This window comes from Acipenser ruthenus, chromosome 55 (genome assembly GCF_902713425.1).
Source record: "Acipenser ruthenus chromosome 55, fAciRut3.2 maternal haplotype, whole genome shotgun sequence".
Taxonomy (NCBI): Eukaryota; Metazoa; Chordata; class Actinopteri; order Acipenseriformes; family Acipenseridae; genus Acipenser; species Acipenser ruthenus.
In genome coordinates this window covers 1,776,010-1,800,347 of record NC_081243.1, presented here as the reverse complement: position 1 = coordinate 1,800,347, position 24,338 = coordinate 1,776,010, and the positions used below count along the sequence as shown (strand labels likewise).

Below are 24,338 nucleotides of genomic sequence, written 5' to 3'. Positions count from 1 at the left end.
CATTGATAACATTTGTTCACATGTTTGTTTTTCAGAAATATAAGATGCTTATTATTCAACTATGGCATTAATGGCACAGCATGTGAGCTGTATGTTGCAATGCTTCAGAGCTACTATTTCTGCATGTTGCATCATCTCACACAGGCTGCAGTCCCAGCATTATCTCCAGCCCTGATAGAATGAAGAGTGAAAAACTGTCTGTCTGCACATGACATCACAATCTCATCTTCTAAATAACATTGTTAGGAAAATAAAATAAACAGCCTGCTGGTCATTGCACCATGATTAGAATACAGATGCAGTGGTCAGTGTGATGCAGAGAACAAGACTTGTTGCATAGCTGTGTGTTTTTTTTTTAGTGCTCTATTTAGATGATCAAATGCATTAAAATCATTTGCACCTAACATGTGTTCAACGTGTTCTAAACAGTAATCTAGCTCCAAAAAATATCCTCGGTATTACCAGTAATATTATAGATGGCACATGACAATATAAGAGAAAAAAGACATTTTTCTTGTTTGTTGTGATTATTATGATGATGTCATTGTTTTCCTTCCCTCCAGCCGCGTCGCTGACGGCATGCCGGAGTCAGAGGTGGTCATGGTGAGGACTTTTAAAATACTGTAATACCAAACGGGCTTTGTTTTTATAGAGCGTTCTTCGTGTGCAAGCATCAGAGGGCGCTTACAGAAATATTCAGCAAGCTAAAAGAGCCACGATTTGCTTGCTAGGGAAAGGCCAAATCAAATAGAGATGTTATGAGCTTAGAATGAAATGTTGACAGATTTCAAGTTAGGAAACCTGTTTGGAATAAAACTTTCTGGATTGATAACTTTATTGGGTAGAACTGCCTTTCTCCATTATGCTTATGAGTAGGAATAAATAAAATAAATGTAGCTCAATTTAATAAACTGTTATGAACATAATTTACAGATTTTATTTAACATGTAATCAAAGAAGCTTCAAAATGATATTGCAAGAAGTCTATCGAAAGCCATCATAGTAGTAGAGTACAGTGCAAGTGTTTATTGGAGCAGGAATCCAGGATGACTATTTATTTGGCAGACTCCTTTATCCAAGGTGACTTGCAGGTGTTACAGGGCAGTGCAGGGTTATAATGCAAGCTTCATATTTAGATAGTGTAGTTTACAGTAAGTGCAAATAATAATGATACTAAAATACAATATGAACTAGGATGCAACAAGTTAGGATTACAGCAAGTTATATCTACAGTGACCTAGTAGTGCAATAATACATTAGCGGAGGATCCAGTAACGCGGTGCTGAGGTCAGACGAGTCCAGTGCATAGTAGGAGGGGTGGATCAAGAGATCTACAAGTGCAGTCTAAACAGGGGGGTCTGTGGGATATATCAGATGCCCAGTCCCTGCTGATTAGAAGTATCCCCACAGCATTATGCTGCCACCACCATACTTCACTGTAGGGATGGTGTCTCTTGAGGCATGGGCAGTGTTAGGTTTGCGCCACACATAGAGCTTTGAGTGTTGGCCAAAACACTCCTATCTTGGTCTCATCTGACCACAAAACCTTTTCCCACTCGCAGCTGGGTCACTCTCATGCTTTCTGGCAAACTCCAGACGTGCTTTCAGATGGTACTTTTTGAGTAACGGCTTCTTTCTTGCCACCCTCCCATACAGGCCAGTGTTATGCAGAGCTCTTGATATTGTTGACTGGTGCACCATTCCTCCACTCCCAGCCACTGAACTCTGTCGCTCCTTCAAAGTGATTGTTGGCCTCTCTGTGGCTTCTCTCACAAGTTTCCTTCTTGTTTGAGCGCTGAGATTTGAGGGACGGCCTTTTCTTGGCAGTACCTGGGTGGTGTGATGCAGCTTCCACTTCCTGATTATTGATCCAACTGTGCTCACTGGGATATCCAAACACCTGGATATTATTTTGTACCCTTTCCCTAATCTATGCATTTGTAACTTTATCTCTAACTTCTGTAGAATGCTCTTTGGTCTTCATTTTCCTTCAGATTCACAGCCTGACCAATGATTCTTCAACAGTGGGGTTTTTTTCCAGAAAATGTGACAGCAACTTTAATGGTTCACAGGTGGAGGCCAATGGTAAGGTAATTGTGTCCTCGTTAGGGCAATTTCTTTCATCGGTGTAAACTGGGAGCTTCCACAGCACAGGGGTTGAATACTAATGCGAGCAAGATATTTCAGTTTTTTATTTTTCTTAAAAATATTCCCCAACATAAAACCAATGTCACCTAACAATAATTTATTTTGAGTTTCAGTGTTTAAAAATCAAATATCAAACAGAACAAAATTTCAATGTACCATTTGTAATTCAGTAATATGAGAGAATTGGTCAGGGGTCATATATATATATATATATATATATATATATATATATATATATACACATACCATTGCTGCCACTGACTGGCTCACTGTGTGACCCTGAGCAAGTCACTCAACTTACTTGTGCTCCATCTTGTGGATGAGATGTTAAATCAATGTCTTATTGTACATATAATGCACAGTTCACAACCTACCTCAAGGGTATTTTTCATCGATTTATTTTGTTCTCTTGTCAGTGATTAAACTAAGCAATACCATCTGGTTACGGTAGACTTAAGTCACACACTCTAAAAATAGAAGATTCTGACAACGTTTTGCTCCTTAAGCTTTAATGGGTCAATTTAAGGAAATTAAAGTGAAGAAAATACAGAAATTATTAATGTATTCATTAAATATAGGTGAAATCTAGAGGCTGCTAGAGTGTGCAAAAGAAACTGTTGAAATAAGATTTGGTGTTAAAATAATAGTAATAATTACTTTGCTATGCAGCAGTTAAGCATAGGGGTAGGGGTTATGTTTAGAGGTTAGGGGTAAGGGTGGGGTAGAGGATAGGTTTAGGGGTTAAATTTAGGGGTTAAGTGTAGGTCACATATGATGTGTCGTTGGACTGAAGTTGCAGCTGTATTTTGTTTTACTATATTTTTGTAAATTACTTCAGAATGTTTTTATTTTCCACATTTTAAAAAAATTAAAATAAAGGTCAAGGATGATAAATTGAGTAGAATTTTGTTAGTGTGCGAGTTCTTTTGCACCCTCTAGTGGCGACTACATACGAAGATCACTGACCTGAACTGAAAGCTCACTGTATTGTTTTTAAAATGACCCATTAAAGCTTAACGAGCAAAAATTATGCAGAATTTTCTATTTTAATGTGTGCGTTAGTGTACAGTACCCTACCATCTTTAGATTTTCCATCTGAAATACCAGATCACTGCATTCCTAAATACACATGTGTTGGAAATGTTGGTGTACACAAGTTCTCAGCATCGCTACAGAATGTTAAAACTGTAAGGAAATAGACATCTGACAAGCCCAATCCAACACACGACCATTCATTAGGGTTGTGTATCAAACTTAGTTAATTTTCCTTTTGACTTTTGCATGTGGTTTAAAATAGGAGTTTGAAACATTTCAAAAGTAAAATACCGCATAAAACCACTAGTAGGCAGCATTAGATAAGAAATTCCAAATAAGCCTGGTCTCCCACTGATGCTGATAATATGAGGAAACAGAAGAACCCGTTTAATCTGCATTTGAAATCGAATGTAATAAACCTCCAGGTATTACCTGTTATACATACTAATCCTCACACAGTTCACTGCGCAAAACACGAATATCAATCACGACTGGATATCATTTCATAATGGCAAATACAATTGAAGAATTATAGAATTTATTTGTTGTTTGTCCACCTCGCAGTGAGACAGAATTTAATTTAACATAAAAAAAACCCGCCAAAAATATACAAAGATTAAGACAAACTCAGACGTATTTCAGAGCTTCAAAAACTCTTAATGAAATAAATAAAAGTTCAATTAACCAAATGTATGTTAAAGTATGACGCTATTTTATTCACAATAAACGTTACTTTGAAATCAAATTGCTTAAGTCATTGTACAACAGTCAAATAAAGACGTACCTTTGTATAGATTAAGATTAAACAGCGGCCAACAGAAGTCAAACTCTTTGTTTGATATTTTGGGTGGCTCTTAGAAGAGCCTTTGTGTTGTTGTAAGGACGGAGCGAGGACGGTCTCGGTTTACTTGGAGCTGGTGTACTTGGTGACGGCCTTGGTGCCCTCAGACACGGCGTGCTTGGCCAGCTCTCCGGGCAGCAGGAGGCGCACAACACAAAGGCTCTTCTAAGAGCCACCCAAAATATCAAACAAAGAGTTTGACTTCTGTTGGTCGCTGTTGAAATGTATGCAGAGGTACGTCTTTATTTCAGCTTGCAAATCACTTTTTTTTAAAAATATATAAATATGTTAAAAACACTTTAATGACGATATAGATTTTTTTTTTATTTAACCTTTTTAAGAATAGGAAATAAGCATCATGCTTTAATTTTATTTTTAGGTTAATTTGAATATTTGTAGTTTATGTTTATAGTATTAACGAGTTTTCGAAGCTCTGAAAGTTTGAATTTGGTGACTTTCTTTTAACCCTCTTGGTCTTTGTTTACTTTTGGCGGCTTTTTTTTCCTAATGCGTTTTAAACTAAGTTCAGCTTTATTTAGGGGTGGATATGACCGCAAACAACAAATAAATAGTGTCTTAATTATATAATTTATCAATTGTATTTTTACCATTATGAAACGATATCCAGTCGTGATTGATATTCATGTTGGATTCATCTTTTGCGTAATGAAGTGAGGATTACAACAAGTAATACCGGATCATTTGTCACACACTACCCCATGCATTATTCTCTATATTATATGCATTTATAGCACATAACATTAGCTACACTTAAAGTGATTTAAAGCAACTCATTAACACCGTGTAGGGTTAATGGGGAATCATATGGGAAACATTGATAACATTTATTCACATGTTTGTTTTTCAGAAATATAAGATGCTTATTATTCAACTATGGCATTAATGGCACAGCATGCGAGCTGTATGTTGCAATGCTTCAGAGCTACTATTTCTGCATGTTGCATCATCGCACACAGAGGCTGCAGTCCCAGCATTAGCTCCAGCCCTGATAGAATGAAGAGTGAAAAACTGTCTGTCTGCACATGACATCACAATCTCATCTTCTAAATGACATTGTTTGGAAAATAAAATAAACAGCCTGCTGGTCATTGCACCATGATTAGAATACAGATGCAGTGGTCAGTGTGATGCAGAGAACAAGACTTGTTGCATAGCTGTGTGGTTTTTTTTTTTTAGTGCTCTATTTAGATGATCAAATGCATTAAAATCATTTGCACCTAACGTGTTCAACGTGTTCTAAACAGTAATCTAGCTCCAAAAAATATCAATTCGTATCCTCGGTATTACCAGTAATATTACAGATGGCACATGACAATATAAGGGAAAAAAGACATTTTTCTTGTTTGTTGTGATTATTATGATGATGTCATTGTTTTCCTTCCCTCGCAAACCAACCCTTTGCGCAGCATAACCTGATTCCTTGCGCGCCGATTTGACACACATTTGTCTGAAATGATGCATCACAGATTAGCACTAATGCACAGTGAACTGAGAATGATTGCACTCTCGAGTCTCCACATTCATAAATTAATATTATTGTGAATTAAAAAGGTCATGGAGAACATGTTTTGTTAAATTAGAAAGTATATGTACGATAAAGGTTACAATAATCACACCACTCTATTTCAAATCCAAATTTGAGCAGCTGCTTGATGAGATTCTGGGATCAATAAGCTACTAACAACAAAAAGAGCAAGATGGGCTGAATGGCCTCCTCTCGTTTGTAATGTTCTCATGTACCGCCGGGTACCTCGTCAACTCCACATCCGGCTGCGTCGCTGACGGCATGCCGGAGTTAGAGGTGGTCATGGTGAGGACTTTTAAAATACTGTAATACCAAACAGGCTTCGTTTTTATAGAGCGTTCTTCATGTGCAAGCATCAGAGGGCGCTTTACAGAAATATACAGCAAGCTAAAAGAGCCACGATTTGCTTGCTAGGGAAAGGCCAAATCAAATAGATATGTTATGAGCTTAGAATGAAATGTTGACAGATTTCAAGTTAGGAAACCTGTTTGCAATAAAACTTTCTGGATTGATAACTTTATTGGGTAGAACTGCCTTTCTCCATTATGCTTATGAGTAGGTATAAATAAAATAAATGTAGCCCAATTTAATAAACTGTTATGAACATAATTTACAGATTTTATTTAACATGTAATCAAAGAAGCTTCAAAATTATTATTATTATTTATTTCTTAGCAGACGCCCTTATCCAGAGCGACTTACAATTGTTACAAGATTGTTAAAAAATGATATCGCAAGAAGTCTATCGGAAGCCATAATTGTAGTACAGTACAGTGCAAGTGTTTATTGGAGCAGGAATCCAGGATGACTATTTATTTGGCAGACTCCTTTATCCAAGGTGACTTGCAGGTGTTACAGGGCAGTGCAGGGGTATAATGCAAGCTTCATATTTAGATAGTGTAGTTTACAGTAAGTGCAAATAATAATGATACTAAAATACAATATGAACTAGGATGCAACAAGTTAGGATTACAGCAAGTTATATCTACAGTGACCTAGTAGTGCAATAATACATTAGCGGAGGATCCAGTAACGTGGTGCTGAAGTCAGACGAGTCCAGTGCATAGTAGGAGGGGTGGATCAAGAGATCTACAAGTGCAGTCTAAACAGGGGGGTCTTGGGGATATATCAGATGCCCAGTCCCTGCTGATTAGAAGTATCCCCACAGCATTATGCTGCCACCACCATACTTCACTGTAGGGATGGTGTCTCTTGAGGCATGGGCAGTGTTAGGTTTGCGCCACACATAGAGCTTTGAGTTTTGGCCAAAACACTCCTATCTTGGTCTCATCTGACCACAAAACCTTTTCCCACTCGCAGCTGGGTCACTCTCATGCTTTCTGGCAAACTCCAGACGTGCTTTCAGATGGTACTTTTTGAGTAACGGCTTCTTTCTTGCCACCCTCCCATACAGGCCAGTGTTATGCAGAGCTCTTGATATTGTTGACTGGTGCACCATTCCTCCACTCCCAGCCACTGAACTCTGTCGCTCCTTCAAAGTGATTGTTACCTGGGTGGTGTGATGCAGCTTCCACTTCCTGATTATTGATCCAACTGTGCTCACTGGGATATCCAAACACCTGGATATTATTTTGTACCCTTTCCCTAATCTATGCGTTTGTATTACTTTATCTCTAACTTCTGTAGAATGCTCTTTGGTCTTCATTTTCCTTCAGATTCACAGCCTGACCAATGATCCTTCAACAGTGGGGTTTTTATCCAGAAAATGTGACAGCAACTTTAATGGTTCACAGGTGGAGGCCAATGGTAAGGTAATTGTGTCCTCGTTAGGGCAATTTCTTTCATCGGTGTAAACTGGGAGCTTCCACAGCACAGGGGTTGAATACTTATGTGAGCAAGATATTTCAGTTTTTTATTTTTCTTAAAAATATTCCCCAACATAAAACCAATGTCACCTAACAATAATTTATTTTGAGTTTCAGTGTTTAAAAATCAAATATCAAACAGAACAAAATTTCAATGTACCATTTGTAATTCAGTAATATGAGAGAATTGGTCAGGGGTCATATATATATATATATATATATATATATATACACATACCATTGCTGCCACTGACTGGCTCACTGTGTGACCCTGAGCAAGTCACTCAACTTACTTGTGCTCCATCTTGTGGATGAGATGTTAAATCAATGTCCTATTGTACATATAATGCACAGTTCACAACCTACCTCAAGGGTATTTTTCATCGATTTATTTTGTTCTCTTGTCAGTGATTAAACTAAGCAATACCATCTGGTTACGGTAGACTTAAGTCACACACTCTAAAAATAGAAGATTCTGACAACGTTTTGCTCCTTAAGCTTTAATGGGTCAATTTAAGGAAATTAAAGTGAAGAAAATACAGAAATTATTAATGTATTCATTAAATATAGGTGAAATCTAGAGGCTGCTAGAGTGTGCTAAAGAAACTGTTGAAATAAGATTTGGTGTTAAAATAATAGTAATAATTACTTTGCTATGCAGCAGTTAAGCATAGGGGTAGGGGTTATGTTTAGAGGTTAGGGGTAAGGGTGGGGTAGAGGATAGGTTTAGGGGTTAAATTTAGGGGTTAAGTGTAGGTCACATATGATGTGTCGTGGACTGAAGTTGCAGCTGTATTTTGTTTTACTATATTTTTGTAAATTACTTCAGAATGTTTTTATTTTCCACATTTTAAAAAAATTAAAATAAAGGTCAAGGATGATAAATTGAGTAGAATTTTGTTAGTGTGCGAGTTCTTTTGCACCCTCTAGTGGCGACTACATACGAAGATCACTGACCTGAACTGAAAGCTCACTGTATTGTTTTTAAAATGACCCATTAAAGCTTAACGAGCAAAAATTATGCAGAATTTTCTATTTTAATGTGTGCGTTAGTGTACAGTACCCTACCATCTTTAGATTTTCCATCTGAAATACCAGATCACTGCATTCCTAAATACACATGTGTTGGAAATGTTGGTGTACACAAGTTCTCAGCATCGCTACAGAATGTTAAAACTGTAAGGAAATAGACATCTGACAAGCCCAATCCAACACACGACCATTCATTAGGGTTGTGTATCAAACTTAGTTAATTTTCCTTTTGACTTTTGCATGTGGTTTAAAATAGGAGTTTGAAACATTTCAAAAGTAAAATACCGCATAAAACCACTAGTCGGCAGCATTAGATAAGAAATTCCAAATAAGCCTGTAACGATCACTCTGCACAACTGAGAAGCAGTTGCACTGTCCTCCCTAAGGAGATACTACTGGCCCTATTCCTATAGCTAAATAAGTCAGCAAGAGTGACAGACAGCAAAAGCAGGGACGTCAGAGGTGTCAATTTCACGAACAATCGGTTTATTATTGTGAACAATAATGTCAACAAATGAAAAAATGAACAAATGAATGAAATTAATAATGATAAGAAAGTAATTCAAATAATTGCAGGTAACAGGTAAGAAATAAGATGGTACAGATGTAGGGACAAACAGAAGGCTAAACAGATTCACAAAGTAGAAAATGAATGGTGTCCGGAGGGTCTCCAATAAACCCACACTCACAAACACAACACACACAGATAGACAAAAGATGGTGGGAGAATGACAGGTAGGCCCAACAAGTCCAGTAATAGCAGGGTAATTGAAATCCATACAAAGTAACAAAATAACAAAAAAATACAGGAAACAAAGTATCAAATTAAAGTAGAAACAATCCAAACGAAAAAGAAATGATCTCACCCACAAATAAGGCAGTCCAGCAAAGTGTCCCAAAATGATGGTGATTGTAGAAGGTTGAAAACATTGAGTACGTTGAAATTGTTGAGACTGTCCAGTAGTGTTGAGTTGAATGGTGAACAGTTGTTTGGAAAAAATCAGGAGGATCAGGAAAAAATGGAGGCTGTCACACATAAAACAACAAACACTAAACAGACCTAGAAAAACAGCTAAACTTAAACAAGTAACAGTGAAAACAAAAAGAGCAGTTTAGACAAAGCGCAGTGACAAAAGAAAATAAACGGATGCACTGGAATTATCTAAGGATGTTAATGGATTCACTGAAATTTAAGTAGAGAAAATGCTGTAGTTTAATGGATTCCTCTGAGAAAGGGAGCCTCCCTCAGGCCTGATTAGCCAGCTTTAATACAAGTGCTGGCTACTAAGGAGCTCTGAGATTGGAGGGGAGGAAATCTGAATGAGCCAATGGGAAGAGAGGATGAACAGAGGGTGGTTGCAAGGAACTATGGGAAATGAAGTTTTGACCTGGCCAGGCTACTGACCCTAATTAAAGGGACAGGTGGGTGAGACTTACACCCACATTATGTAGCATGGGAATTGCTACAAGCCTGGTCTCCCAGTGATGCTGATAACATGAGCAAACAGAAGAACCCGTTTAGTCTGCATTTGAAATCAAATGCTATTAAAACTCCAGGTATTACCTGTTATACATACTAATCCTCACACAGTTCACTGCGCAAAAAACACGAATATCAATCACGACTGGATATCATTTCATAATGACAAATACAATTGATTAATTACAGAATTTATTTGTTGTTTGTCCACCTCGCAGTGAGACAGAACTTAATTTAACATAAAAAAACCCGCCAAAAATATACAAAGATTAAGACAAACTCAGACGTATTTCAGAGCTTCAAAAACTAGCAATGAAGTAAATAAAAGTTCAATTAACCAAATGTATGTTAAAGTATGACGCTATTTTATTCATAATAAACGTTACTTTGAAATCAAATTGCTTCCGTCATTGTAAAACTCCCTCGGACACTGACGAGGTCTAACAGTACTGGAGAAAAAACCGTGTTGCTCAAATTGAACAGTCAAATAAAGACGTGCCTTTGTATACATTAAAATTAAACAGCGGCCAACAGAAGTCAAACTCTTTGTTTGATATTTTGGGTGGCTCTTAGAAGAGCCTTTGTGTTGTTGTAAGGACGGAGCGGGGACGGTCTCGGTTTACTTGGAGCTGGTGTACTTGGTGACGGCCTTGGTGCCCTCAGACACGGCGTGCTTGGCCAGCTCTCCGGGCAGCAGGAGGCGCACGGCTGTCTGGATCTCCCGGGAAGTGATAGTGGAGCGCTTGTTGTAGTGAGCCAGGCGGGACGACTCGCCGGCGATACGCTCGAAAATGTCGTTGACGAACGAGTTCATGATGCCCATCGCCTTGGAAGAGATGCCGGTGTCGGGGTGCACCTGCTTCAGCACTTTGTACACGTAGATCGCGTAGCTCTCCTTCCTGGTCTTTCTGCGCTTCTTTCCTCCCTTAGGCTGGGTCTTGGCAACAGCCTTCTTGGAGCCTTTCTTCGGCGCGGGTGCAGCTTTCGGTTCTGGCATTTTCTTTCTCTGATAGTTTCAAAGACGAATGAGAACCCAGCCCCAGACCCCTGAATTTATAGAGCGTGTATGCAAATTAAAACCGGAAAATCAATAAGATTGAAAGATTTCTAATGTGAACCAATCAACGCGGTTAACGGGGGATGGGGCGTTACAGGGGGCGTGGTTTAGAAGGCGGTGACTCGGCAGATTATTTTTTTTTTTGGCGCAGTTTAGGATTACAGGGTACGAAGGTGGCGCCTTTTTCTTTTGTTTATTTTAGTTCTTGTTAATACTAACAGTTGCATAATCAAAAAGGTAGTTTTCATTTTTCAATGACTTTATATAATATTTGACCGTAAGGTGTTACCAAAGCAAAACTTAGTGTGTGTGTGTGTATATATATATATATATATTGCTCTTATTGTATTACTTGTATTGTAACACTTGAAATGTATTTGCTTACGATTGTAAGTCGCCCTGGATAAGGGCATCTGCTAAGAAATAAATAATAATAATAATACACACACTAATTTAGTCTTAATACCTGGTAATATGGATGTATTGCTGGATATATAAGGGGTTTATACACTCGACTAGTATGTGTTTTAGAAAGAGAATGGCTAGAAATCGACTATATCTAGAACGTTTTTTTTTTTTTACTCTAACTAGGATTAGTTTAACCGAGTTTGATCGTTTTAGTGCAGTACTGTTAAACCAACTAAAACATTCAGTCTCTGTTTAACATACATTATTGGTTTCCTATAGGTAGATTATTTTATAATTCAAAGCTCCTTAAATGTAAAGGTGGGCGGCTCTTAAAAGTGCCTTTGTGTTCGTGTCCTTGTGTCCAATTCTCTACCCTCCGAATCCGTACAGAGTGCGACCCTGGCGCTTCAGAGCGTACACCACATCCATAGCGGTGACGGTCTTTCTCTTGGCGTGCTCAGTGTAGGTGACGGCATCCCGGATCACATTCTCCAGGAACACCTTCAGCACCCCGCGGGTCTCTTCATAGATCAGCCCGGAGATTCGCTTCACTCCTCCGCGGCGAGCCAGGCGGCGGATAGCGGGCTTGGTGATGCCCTGGATGTTATCACGGAGCACTTTGCGATGACGCTTAGCGCCTCCTTTACCGAGTCCTTTACCTCCCTTTCCACGACCAGACATCTTCAAAAAATAATTTACTGTTTAACTAAATAAAAGAATGATTTTTTTTTTAAATAAGCAATGATGGATAGACGCATAAAGCGGACCTGTTTGAAAAGCCCGTCCCAGCATTGCGCGCCGTTTCACCAGACACGCCCTCAGTGCGCAGACTCGTCTGTTTGAGATTGTCATTTTAACCACTTTATTGCCGACTCGTTTTTTAAATTTAGGGAGTGTTTGGGTTTGTTTTTACACAATGCTACGACTAAGTATTACCCCCTATTACAATGAACTCAAAGGCTCCTCAGAGCCGACACATCTTTCTGAAAAAAAGCAAACGATAATTCCCAGTAGTAAAAAAAGCAATTGTTTTATAAACATACCGAGTTCCTGCATTGTCCACTAATATAAATATAAATATATTCTTCAAGTGGGGAAAATAAAATACTATTTGAGAATGCTTTCGTCTTTTAGATTAGCATTACAGATAATAAAACAGCCACGTGATCGTTGCTTTGGACAAACAACTTAATCAACGGCACACATTTTTTTTTTTAATTGTAGACCAATCGTGCGCCTAATGGGTTGTGATAGGCTACGCAACTACATTACCTTTGAACCAATCAGAACGATATGGAGTGTATAAATAAATACCGGTCGCTTTGCATGTTTTATTAATACTGTTGTATTATCAAGAACACATTACAATGTCTGGTAGAGGAAAGACTAGCGGAAAGGCGAGAGCCAAGGCTAAGACTCGCTCTTCTAGGGCAGGACTGCAGTTCCCAGTCGGACGTGTCCACAGGCTGCTGCGGAAGGGAAACTACGCTCAGCGTGTCGGCGCTGGAGCCCCGGTCTATCTGGCCGCTGTGCTCGAGTACCTGACTGCTGAAATCCTGGAGCTCGCCGGGAACGCCGCCCGGGACAACAAGAAAACCAGAATCATCCCGCGTCACCTGCAGCTCGCTGTCCGCAACGACGAGGAGCTCAACAAGCTGATGGGAGGCGTCACCATCGCTCAGGGCGGAGTGCTGCCCAACATCCAGGCCGTGCTGCTGCCCAAGAAAACCGAGAAGCCCGCTAAGAGCAAGTAAACCAGCCCGACTGACCCGCGTTTAGACTTCACAAACCCAAAGGCTCTTTTAAGAGCCACCCACCACTTCAATAGAAAGCTGAAGTCCTTGTTCTCACGCCGCTGAACGTGTCGGTAATGCATTTATCAACCTGTACACATGTTTAGTATTGCAATTTGAAACAAATTGATCAGAAAGATGTGGCGTTTTCAGATTAGCGGTAGTATTGGATGTAATTGATTTAATGTAATCATTCACAAGGAGTTAACTGCCGAATTAAGCCTGCGTTATGTACAACTAAAGCGCAATGTGAATCTAAATTTGAATTGTTTAAAATAGACCGTATGTTTCACCCAGTAACGGCGATCTGTTGTGCCGTGAGTTTTGTTCACAGTGAAATTGTAGAGCCATCAGTTTAATTAAATTACATCCCAAACAATAACATGTTAAATTAATAATTCTCACATCGATATTTAAAAAGAAAAAAAATGCAAGCCCTTTTAACGAGCAAAAAGGACGGAAATAGTTGAGTTTTCATTCCTGATGAACAGCAGTGAAAGACGTTAAAACAGAAAGAAGCGCCAACTTCAAATGATCCAATCACGATAGAGTATTTAGAAAATGGCCAATGAAAAACGACTTTGTGTCTCGTGAGTTTGATCCAATCAGGGCAATCCAGCAGCTGCTATAAAGCCTGAAGCACCGGCTTTCCGTCATTTAAACAAACCTTTAATCCGCACAGTCACTGACTGAAAGCAGATAAAGATGGCAAGAACCAAGCAAACCGCTCGTAAGTCTACTGGAGGAAAGGCGCCCAGGAAGCAGCTCGCTACCAAGGCTGCCCGAAAGAGCGCCCCTGCTACCGGCGGCGTGAAGAAACCTCACCGTTACAGGCCCGGGACTGTGGCTCTCCGGGAGATCCGCCGCTATCAGAAATCCACCGAGCTGCTGATCCGCAAGCTGCCCTTTCAGCGGCTGGTCCGCGAAATCGCTCAGGATTTCAAGACCGACCTGCGCTTCCAGAGCTCCGCTGTCATGGCGCTGCAAGAGGCTAGCGAGGCTTACCTGGTCGGGCTCTTTGAGGACACCAACCTGTGTGCCATTCACGCCAAGAGAGTCACCATCATGCCCAAAGACATCCAGCTGGCCCGCCGCATCCGAGGTGAACGCGCATAAACTGGAACCCGGTTCAAGAAACTACTTTAAACAACAAAGGCTCTTTTAAGAGCCAATCACCTTACTTAAAAGATCTGATTCCATCAACAAAACTAGTTGTTGACCGTTAAGGTGTTATCAAAGCAACATATTTTCTATGTAGTATTATACACACAATGTTATTTAAAAAGGAAAGCTACCTTTATGATTTTGTATGTACACAAATGTCAGTAACTGATAAATTATATATATATATATAATATATAAAATCAGGATGTTTTGGATGAAGTACCTCAGTTGAATGGAAAACAATGTATTTGTAAAAACAATTCAAATACTCACAATAACTAAAATAAACAAAAGAAAAGGCGCCATATTCGTATCCTGTAATCCTAAACTGCGCCAAAAAAAAAAAAAATCAGTCCAGCTCAAGTGAAGTCACCGCCTTGTAAACCACTCCCCCGTTAACCGCGTTGATTGGTTCACATTATACATTTTTCTGTGTAAATGATTATCCGGTTTTAATTTGCATACACGCTCTATAAATTCAGGGGTCTGGGGCTGGCTGCTCATTCGTCTTTGAAACTATCAGAGAAAGAAAATGCCAGAACCGAAAGCTGCACCCGCGCCGAAGAAAGGCTCCAAGAAGGCTGTTGCCAAGACCCAGCCTAAGGGAGGAAAGAAGCGCAGAAAGACCAGGAAGGAGAGTTACGCGATCTACGTGTACAAAGTGCTGAAGCAGGTGCACCCCGACACCGGCATCTCTTCCAAGGCGATGGGCATCATGAACTCGTTCGTCAACGACATTTTCGAGCGCATCGCCGGCGAGTCGTGCCGCCTGGCTCACTACAACAAGCGCTCCACCATCACTTCCCGGGAGATCCAGACAGCCGTGCGCCTCCTGCTGCCCGGAGAGCTGGCCAAGCACGCCGTGTCTGAGGGCACCAAGGCCGTCACCAAGTACACCAGCTCCAAGTAAACCGAGACCGTCCCCGCTCCGTCCTTACAACAACACAAAGGCTCTTCTAAGAGCCACCCAAAATATCAAACAAAGAGTTTCATTCCTGTTTGCCGCAGTTGAAATGTGTGCAGAGGTACGTCTTTATTTCAGCTTGCAAATCACTTAGTTTTTTTTTTATATATAAATATGTTAAAAACACTTTAATGACGATATAGATTTTTTTTAACTTTAAGAATAGGAAATAAGCATCATGCTTTAATTTTATTTTTAGGTAAATTTGAATATTTGTATTTTACGTTTATAGTATTAACGACTTTTCGAAGCTGTGAAAGTTTGAATTTGGTGACTTTTTCTTTTAACCCTCTTGGTCTTTGTTTACTTTTGGCGTCTTTTTTTTTCTTAATGCGTTTTAAACTAAGTTCAGTTTAATTTAGGGGTGGATATGACCGCAAACAACATAGTGTCTTAATTATATAATTTATCAATTGTATTTTTACCATTATGAAACGATATCCAGTCGTGATTTGATATTCATATTGGATTCGTCTTTTGCGTAATGAAGTAAGGATTACAACAAGTAATACCGGATCATTTGTCACACACTACCCCATGCATTATTCTCTATATTCTATGCATTTATTGCACATAACATTAGCTACACTTAAAGTGATTTAAAGCAACTCATTAACACTGTGTAGGGTTAATGGGGAATCCTATGGGAAACATTGATAACATTTATTCACATGTTTGTTTTTCAGAAATATAAGATGCTTATTATTCAACTATGGCATTAATGGCACAGCATGTGAGCTGTATGTTGCAATGCTTCAGAGCTACTGTTTCTGCATGTTGGATCATCGCACACAGAGGCTGCAGTCCCAGCATTAGCTCCAGCCCTGATAGAATGAAGAGTGAAAAACTGTCTGTCTGTACATGACATCACAATCTCATCTTCTAAATGACATTGTTAGGAAAATAAAATAAACAGCCTGATGGTCATTGCACCATGATTAGAATACAGATGCAGTGGTCAGTGTGATGCAGATAACAAGACTTGTTGCATAGCTGTGTTTTTTTTTTTAGTGCTCTATTATAGATGATCAAATGCATTAAAATCATTTGCACCTAACGTGTTCTAAACAGTAATCTAGCTCCAAAAAATATCAATTCATATCCTCGGTATTACCAGTAATATTACAGATGGCACATGACAATATAAGGGAAAAAAGACATTTTTCTTGTTTGTTGTGATTATTATGATGATGTCATTGTTTTCCTTCCCTCGCAAACCAACCCTTTGCGCAGCATAACCTGATTCCTTACGCTCCAATTTGACACACATTTGTCTGAAATGATGCATCACAGATTAGCACTAATGCACAGTGAAGTGAGAATGATTGCACTCTCGAGTCTTCACATTCATAAGTTAATATTGTGAATTAAAAAGGTCATGGAGAACATGTTTTGTTAAATGAGAAATGATATGTACGATAAAGGTTACAATAATCACACCACTCTATTTCAAATCCAAATTTGAGCAGCTGCTTGATGAGATTCTGGGATCAATAAGCTACTAACAACCAAATGAGCAAGATGGGCTGAATGGCCTCCTCTCGTTTGTAATGTTCTCATGTACCGCCGGGTACCTCGTCAACTCCACATCCAGCTGCGTCACTGACGGCATGCCGGAGTCAGAGGTGGTCATGGTGAGGACTTTTAAAATACTGTAATACCAAACAGGCTTCGTTTTTATAGAGCGTTCTTCATGTGCAAGCATCAGAGGGCGCTTTACAAAAATATACAGCAAGCTAAAAGAGCCACAATTTGCTTGCTAGGGAAAGGCCAAATCAAATAGATATGTTATGAGCTTAGAATGAAATGTTGACAGATTTCAAGTTAGGAAACCTGTTTGCAATAAAACTTTCTGGATTGATAACTTTATTTGGTAGAACTGCCTTTCTCAATTTTGCTTATGAGTAGGAATAAATAAAATAAATGTAGCCCAATTTAATAAACTGTTATGAACATAATTTACAGATTTTATTTAACATGTAATCAAAGAAGCTTCAAAATGATATCGCAAGAAGTCTATCGGAAGCCATAATTGTAGTACAGTACAGTGCAAGTGTTTATTGGAGCAGGAATCCAGGATGGCTATTTATTTGGCAGACTCCTTTATCCAAGGTGACTTGCAGGTGTTACAGGGCAGTGCGGGGTTATAATGCAAGCTTCATATTTAGATAGTGTAGTTTACAGTAAGTGTAAATAATAATGATACTAAAATACAATATGAACTAGGATGCAACAAGTTAGGATTACTGCAAGTTATATCTACAGTGACCTAGTAGTGCAATAATACATTAGCGGAGGATCCAGTAACGCGGTGCTGAGGTCAGACGAGTCCAGTGCATAGTAGGAGGGGTGGATCAAGAGATCTACAAGTGCAGTCTAAACAGGGGGGTCTTGGGGATATATCAGATGCCCAGTCCCTGCTGATTAGATGCATCCCCACAGCATGATGCTGCCACCACCATACTTCACTGTAGGGATGGTGTCTCTTGAGGCATGGGCAGTGTTAGGTTTGCGCCACACATAGCGCTTTGAGTTTTGGCCAAAACACTCCTATCTTGGTCTCATCTGACCACAAAACCTTTTCCCACTCGCAGCTGGGTCACTCTCATGCTTTCTGGCAAACTCCAGACGTGCTTTCAGATGGTACTTTTTGAGTAACGGCTTCTTTCTTGCCACCCTCCCATACAGGCCAGTGTTATGCAGAGCTCTTGATATTGTTGACTGGTGCACCTTTCCTCCACTCCCAGCCACTGAACTCTGTCGCTCCTTTGTGCCCTAACGAGGATTGTGTCCTCGTTAGGGCAATTTCTTTCATCGGTGTAAACTGGGAGCTTCCACAGCACAGGGGTTGAATACTTATGCGAGCAAGATATTTCAGTTTTTTATTTTTCTTAAAAATATTTCCCAACATAAAACCAATGTCACCTTACAATAATTGATTTTGAGTTTCAGTGTTTAAAAATCAAATATCAAACAGAACAAAATTTCAATGTGCCATTTGTAATTCAGTAATATGAGAGAATTGGTCAGGGGTCATGGTTACGGTAGATTTAAGTCACACACTCTAAAAATAGAAAATTCTGACCGTTTTGCTCCTTAGCTTTAATAGGTAATTTAAAGACAATTAAAGTGAAAACTACAGAAATTATTAATGTATTAATTAAATATAGGTGAAAACTAGAGACCGGTAGAGTGTGCAAAAGAAACTGTTGAAATAAGAGTTGGTGTTAAAATAATATTAATAATTACTTTGCTATGCAACAGTTAAGCTTAGAGGTAGGGGTTATGTTTAGAGGTTAGGGGTAAGGGTGGGGTAGAGGTAAGGTTTAGGGGTTAAATTTAGGGGTTAAGTGTAAGTCACATAAGTTGCAGCTGTATTTTGTTTTACTATATTTTTGTAAATTACTTTACAATGTTTTTATTTTCCACTTTTAAAAAAAAATTAAAATAAAGGTCAAGGATGAGAAACTGAGTAGAATTGTGTTAGTGTGCGAGTTCTTTTGCACCCTCTAGTGGCGACTACATACGAAGATCACTGCCCTGAACTGAAAGCGCACTGTATTGTTTTTAAAATGACGCATTAAAGCTTAACGAGCAAATATTATGCAGAATTTTCTATTTTAATGTGTGCGTTAGTGTACAGTACCCTACCATCTTTAGATTTTCCATCTGAAATACCAGATCACTGCATTCATAAATACACATGTGTTGGAAATGTTGGTGTACACAAGTTCTCAAGATCGCTACAGAATGTTAAAACTGTAAGGAAACAGACATCTGACAAGCCCAATCCAACACACGACCATTCATTAGGGTTGTGTATCAAACTTAGTTAATTTTCCTTTTGACTTTTGCACGTGGTTTAAAATAGGAGTTTGAAACGTTTCAAAAGTAAAATACCGCATAAAACCACTAGTCGGCAGCATTAGATAAGAAATTCCAAATAAGCCTGGTCTCCCACTGATGCTGATAACATGAGCAAACAGAAGAACCCGTTTAATCTGCATTTGAAATCGAATGTAATAAACCTCCAGGTATTACCTGTTATACATACTAATCCTCACACAGTTCACTGCGCAAAAAACACGAATATCAATCACGACTGGATATCATTTCATATCTCTTCATAGATCAGCCCGGAGATTCGCTTCACTCCTCCGCGGCGAGCCAGGCGGCGGATAGCGGGCTTGGTGATGCCCTGGATGTTATCACGGAGCACTTTGCGATGACGCTTAGCGCCTCCTTTACCGAGTCCTTTACCTCCCTTTCCACGACCAGACATCTTCAAAAAATAATTCACTGTTTATCTAAATGAAATAATGATGATTTTTTTTTTTTTTTTTTTTTAAACAAGCTATGATGTATAGACGCATAAAGCGGACCTATTTGAAAAGCTCGTCCCAGCATTGCGCGCCGTTTCACCAGACACCCCCTCAGTGCGCAGACTCGTCTGTTTGAGATTGTCATTTTAACCACTTCATTGCCGACTCGTTTTTTAAATTTAGGGAGTGTTTGGGTTTGTTTTTGCACAATGCTACGACTAAGTATTACCCCCTATTACAATGAACTCAAAGGCTCCTCAGAGCCGACACATCTTTCTGAAAAAAAGCAAACGATAATTCCCAGTAGTAAAAAAAGCAATTGTTTTATAAACATACCGAGTTCCTGCATTGTCCACTAATATAAATATAAATATATTCTTCAAGTGGGGAAAATAAAATACTATTTGAGAATGCTTTCGTCTTTTAGATTAGCATTACAGATAATAAAACAGCCACGTGATCGTTGCTTTGGACAAACAACTTAATCAACGGCACACATTTTTTTTTTTAATTGTAGACCAATCGTGCGCCTAATGGGTTGTGATAGGCTAGGCAACTACATTACCTTTGAACCAATCAGAACGATATGGAGTGTATAAATAAATACCGGTCGCTTTGCATGTTTTATTAGTACTGTTGTATTATCAAGAACACGTTACAATGTCTGGTAGAGGAAAGACTAGCGGAAAGGCGAGAGCAAAGGCTAAGACTCGCTCTTCCAGGGCAGGACTGCAGTTCCCAGTCGGCCGTGTCCACAGGCTGCTGCGGAAGGGAAACTACGCTCAGCGTGTCGGCGCTGGAGCCCCGGTCTATCTGGCCGCCGTGCTCGAGTACCTGACTGCTGAAATCCTGGAGCTCGCCGGGAACGCCGCCCGGGACAACAAGAAAACCAGAATCATCCCGCGTCACCTGCAGCTCGCTGTCCGCAACGACGAGGAGCTCAACAAGCTGATGGGAGGCGTCACCATCGCTCAGGGCGGAGTGCTGCCCAACATCCAGGCCGTGCTGCTGCCCAAGAAAACCGAGAAGCCCGCTAAGAGCAAGTAAACCAGCCCGACTGACCCGCGTTTAGACTTTACAAACCCAAAGGCTCTTTAAAGAGCCACCCACCACTTCAATAGAAAGCTAAAGTCCTTGTTCTCACGCCGCTGAACGTGTCAGTAATGCATTTATCAACCTGTACACATGTTTAGTATTGCAATTTGAAACAAATTGATCAGAAAGATGTGGCGTTTTCAGATTAGCGGTAGTATTGGATGTAATTGATTTAATGTAATCATTCACAAGGAGTTAGCTGCCGAATTAAGCCTGCGTTATGTACAACTAAAGCGCAATGTGAATCTAAATTTGAATTGTTTAAAATAGACCGTATGTTTCACCCAGTAACGGCGATCTGTTGTGCCGTGAGTTTTGTTCACAGTGAAATTGTAGAGCCATCAGTTTAATTAAATTACATCCCAAACAATAACATGTTAAATTAATAATTCTCACATCGATATTTAAAAAGAAAAAAAATGCAAGCCCTTTTAACGAGCAAAAAGGACGGAAATAGTTGAGTTTTCATTCCTGATGAACAGCAGTGAAAGACGTTAAAACAAAGAAAGAAGCGCCAACTTCAAATGATCCAATCACGATAGAGTATTTAGAAAATGGCCAATGAAAAACGACTTTGTGTCTCGTGAGTTTGATCCAATCAGGGCAATCCAGCAGCTGCTATAAAGCCTGAAGCACCGGCTTTCCGTCATTTAAACAAACCTTTAATCCGCACAGTCACTGACTGAAAGCAGATAAAGATGGCAAGAACCAAGCAAACCGCTCGTAAGTCTACTGGAGGAAAGGCGCCCAGGAAGCAGCTCGCTACCAAGGCTGCCCGAAAGAGCGCCCCTGCTACCGGCGGCGTGAAGAAACCTCACCGTTACAGGCCCGGGACTGTTTGATATTTGATTTTTAAACACTGAAACTCAAAATCAATTATTGTAAGGTGACATTGGTTTTATGTTGGGAAATATTTTAAAAAAAAATAAAAAACTGAAATATCTTGCTCGCATAAGTATTCAACCCCTGTGCTGTGGAAGGTCCCAGTTTACACCGATGAAAGAAATTGCCCTAACGAGGACACAATTACCTTACCATTGGCCTCCACCTGTGAACCATTAAAGTTGCTGTCACATTTTCTGGATAAAAACCCCACGGATCATTGGTCAGGCTGTGAATCTGAAGGAAAATGAAGACCAAAGAGCATTCTACAGAAGTTAGAGATAAAGTAATACAAATGCATAGATTAGGGAAAGGGTACAAAATAATATCCAGGTGTTTGGATATCCCAGTGAGCACAGTTGGATCAATAATCAGGAAGTGGAAGCTGCATCACACCACCCAGGTAACAATCACTTTGAAGGAGCTACAGAGTTCAGTGGCTGGGAGTGGAGGAATGGTGCACCAGTCAACAATATCAAGAGCTCTGCATAACACTGGCCTGTATGGGAGGGTGGCAAGAAAGAAGCCGTTACTCAAAAAGTACCATCTGAAAGCACGTCTGGAGGTTTTGTGGTCAGATGAGACCAAGATAGGAGTGTTTTGGCCAAAACTCAAAGCGCTATGTGTGGCGCAAACCTAACACTGCCCATGCCTCAAGAGACACCATCCCTACAGTGAAGTATGGTGGTGGCAGCATCATGCTGTGGGGATGCTTCTAATCAGCAGGGACTGGGCATCTTATATATCCCCAAGACCCCCCTGTTTAGACTGCACTTGTAGATCTCTTGATCCACCCCTCCTACTATGCACTGGACTCGTCTGACCTCAGCACCACGTTACTGGATCCTCCGCTAATGTATTATTGCACTACTAGGTCACTGTAGATATAACTTGCAGTATTCCTAACTTGTTGCATCCTAGTTCATATTGTATTTTAGTATCATTATTATTTGCACTTACTGTAAACTACACTATCTAAATATGAAGCTTGCATTATAACCCCGCACTGCCCTGTAACACCTGCAAGTCACCTTGGATAAAGGAGTCTGCCAAATAAATAGTCATCCTGGATTCCTGCTCCAATAAACACTTGCACTGTACTGTACTACAATTATGGCTTCCGATAGACTTCTTGCGATATCATTTTGAAGCTTCTTTGATTACATGTTAAATAAAATCTGTAAATTATGTTCATAACAGTTTATTAAATTGGGCTACATTTATTTTATTTATTCCTACTCATAAGCAAAATTGAGAAAGGCAGTTCTACCCAATGAAGTTATCAATCCAGAAAGTTTTATTGCAAACAGGTTTCCTAACTTGAAATCTGTCAACATTTCATTCTAAGCTCATAACATCTCTATTTGATTTGGCCTTTCCCTAGCAAGCAAATCGTGGCTCTTTTAGCTTGCTGTATATTTCTGTAAAGCGCCCTCTGATGCTAGCACACGAAGGATGCTCTAAAAAAACAAAGTCCGTTTGGTATTACAGTATTTTAAAAGTCCTCACCATGACCACCTCTGACTCCGGCATGCCGTCAGCGACACGGCTGGATGTGGAGTTGACGAGGTACCCGGCGGTACATGAGAACATTACAAACGAGAGGAGGCCATTCAGCCCATCTTGCTCTTTTTGTTAGTAGCTTATTGATCCCAGAATCTCATCAAGCAGCTGCTCAAATTTGTATTTGAAATAGAGTGGTGTGATTATTGTAACCTTTATCGTACATATCATTTCTAATTTAACAAAACATGTTCTCCATGACCTTTTTAATTCATAACTATTAACTTATGAATGTGAAGACTCGAGAGTGCAATCATTCTCACTTCACTGTGCATTAGTGCTGATCTGTGATGCATCATTTCAGACAAATGTGTGTCAAATCGGCGCGCAAGGAATAAGGTTATGCTGCGCAAAGGGTTGGTTTGCGAGGGAAGGAAAACAATTACATCATCATAATAATCACAACAAACAAGAAAAATGTCTTTTTTCTCTTATATTGTCATGTGCTATCTATATTATTACTGGTAATATCGAGGATATGAATTGATATTTTTTTAGAGCTAGATTACTGTTTAGAACACGTTGAACACATCTTAGGTGCAAATGATTTTAATGCATTTGATCATCTATAATAGAGCACTAAAAAAAAAAAACACAGCTATGTAACAAGTCTTGTTATCTGCATCACACTGACCACTGCATCTGTATTCTAATCATGGTGCAATGACCATCAGGCTGTTTATTTTATTTTCCAAACAATGTTATTTAGAAGATGAGATTGTGATGTCATGTGCAGACAGACAGTTTTTCACTCTTCATTCTATCAGGGCTGGAGCTAATGCTGGGACTGCAGCCTCTGTGTGCGATGATCCAACATGCAGAAAAAAATCTATATCGTCATTAAAGTGTTTTTAACATATTTATATATAAAAAAACAAAGTGATTTGCAAGCTGAAATAAAGACGTACCTCTGCATACATTTCAACTGCGGCGAACAGAAGTCAAACTCTTTGTTTGATATTTTGGGTGGCTCTTAGAAGAGCCTTTGTGTTGTTGTAAGGACGGAGCGGGGACGGTCTCGGTTTACTTGGAGCTGGTGTACTTGGTGACGGCCTTGGTGCCCTCAGACACGGCGTGCTTGGCCAGCTCTCCGGGCAGCAGGAGCCGCACGGCTGTCTGGATCTCCCGGGAAGTGATGGTGGAGCGCTTGTTGTAGTGAGCCAGGCGGGACGACTCGCCGGC

At 39.7% G+C, this 24,338-nt stretch overlaps 2 protein-coding genes across 2 annotated transcripts; both read left to right on the top strand.

Annotated features, from left to right (window-relative positions):
• The first annotated feature begins 12,710 nt into the window (after positions 1 to 12,710).
• Positions 12,711 to 20,728, top strand: LOC117401706 (histone H2AX-like). The gene is made up of 3 exons (XM_034002506.3): positions 12,711 to 13,123; positions 16,126 to 16,133; positions 20,266 to 20,728. The coding sequence occupies exons 1-3, from the start codon at positions 12,741 to 12,743 to the stop codon at positions 20,661 to 20,663; spliced, it is 789 nt and encodes a 262-aa protein (XP_033858397.2). The 5' UTR covers positions 12,711 to 12,740; the 3' UTR covers positions 20,664 to 20,728.
• LOC131723391 (histone H3) lies at positions 13,740 to 14,338 on the top strand. Its single transcript, XM_059017129.1, has one exon. The coding sequence runs from the start codon at positions 13,872 to 13,874 to the stop codon at positions 14,280 to 14,282; it is 411 nt and encodes a 136-aa protein (XP_058873112.1). The 5' UTR covers positions 13,740 to 13,871; the 3' UTR covers positions 14,283 to 14,338.
• Positions 20,729 to 24,338: the final 3,610 nt, after the last annotated feature.

Coding starts and splice junctions, on each gene's coding strand:
- LOC117401706 (XM_034002506.3), top strand. CDS start 12,741: ATGTCTGGTAGAGGAAAGACTAGCGGAAAGGCGAGAGCCAAGGCTAAG.
- LOC131723391 (XM_059017129.1), top strand. CDS start 13,872: ATGGCAAGAACCAAGCAAACCGCTCGTAAGTCTACTGGAGGAAAGGCG.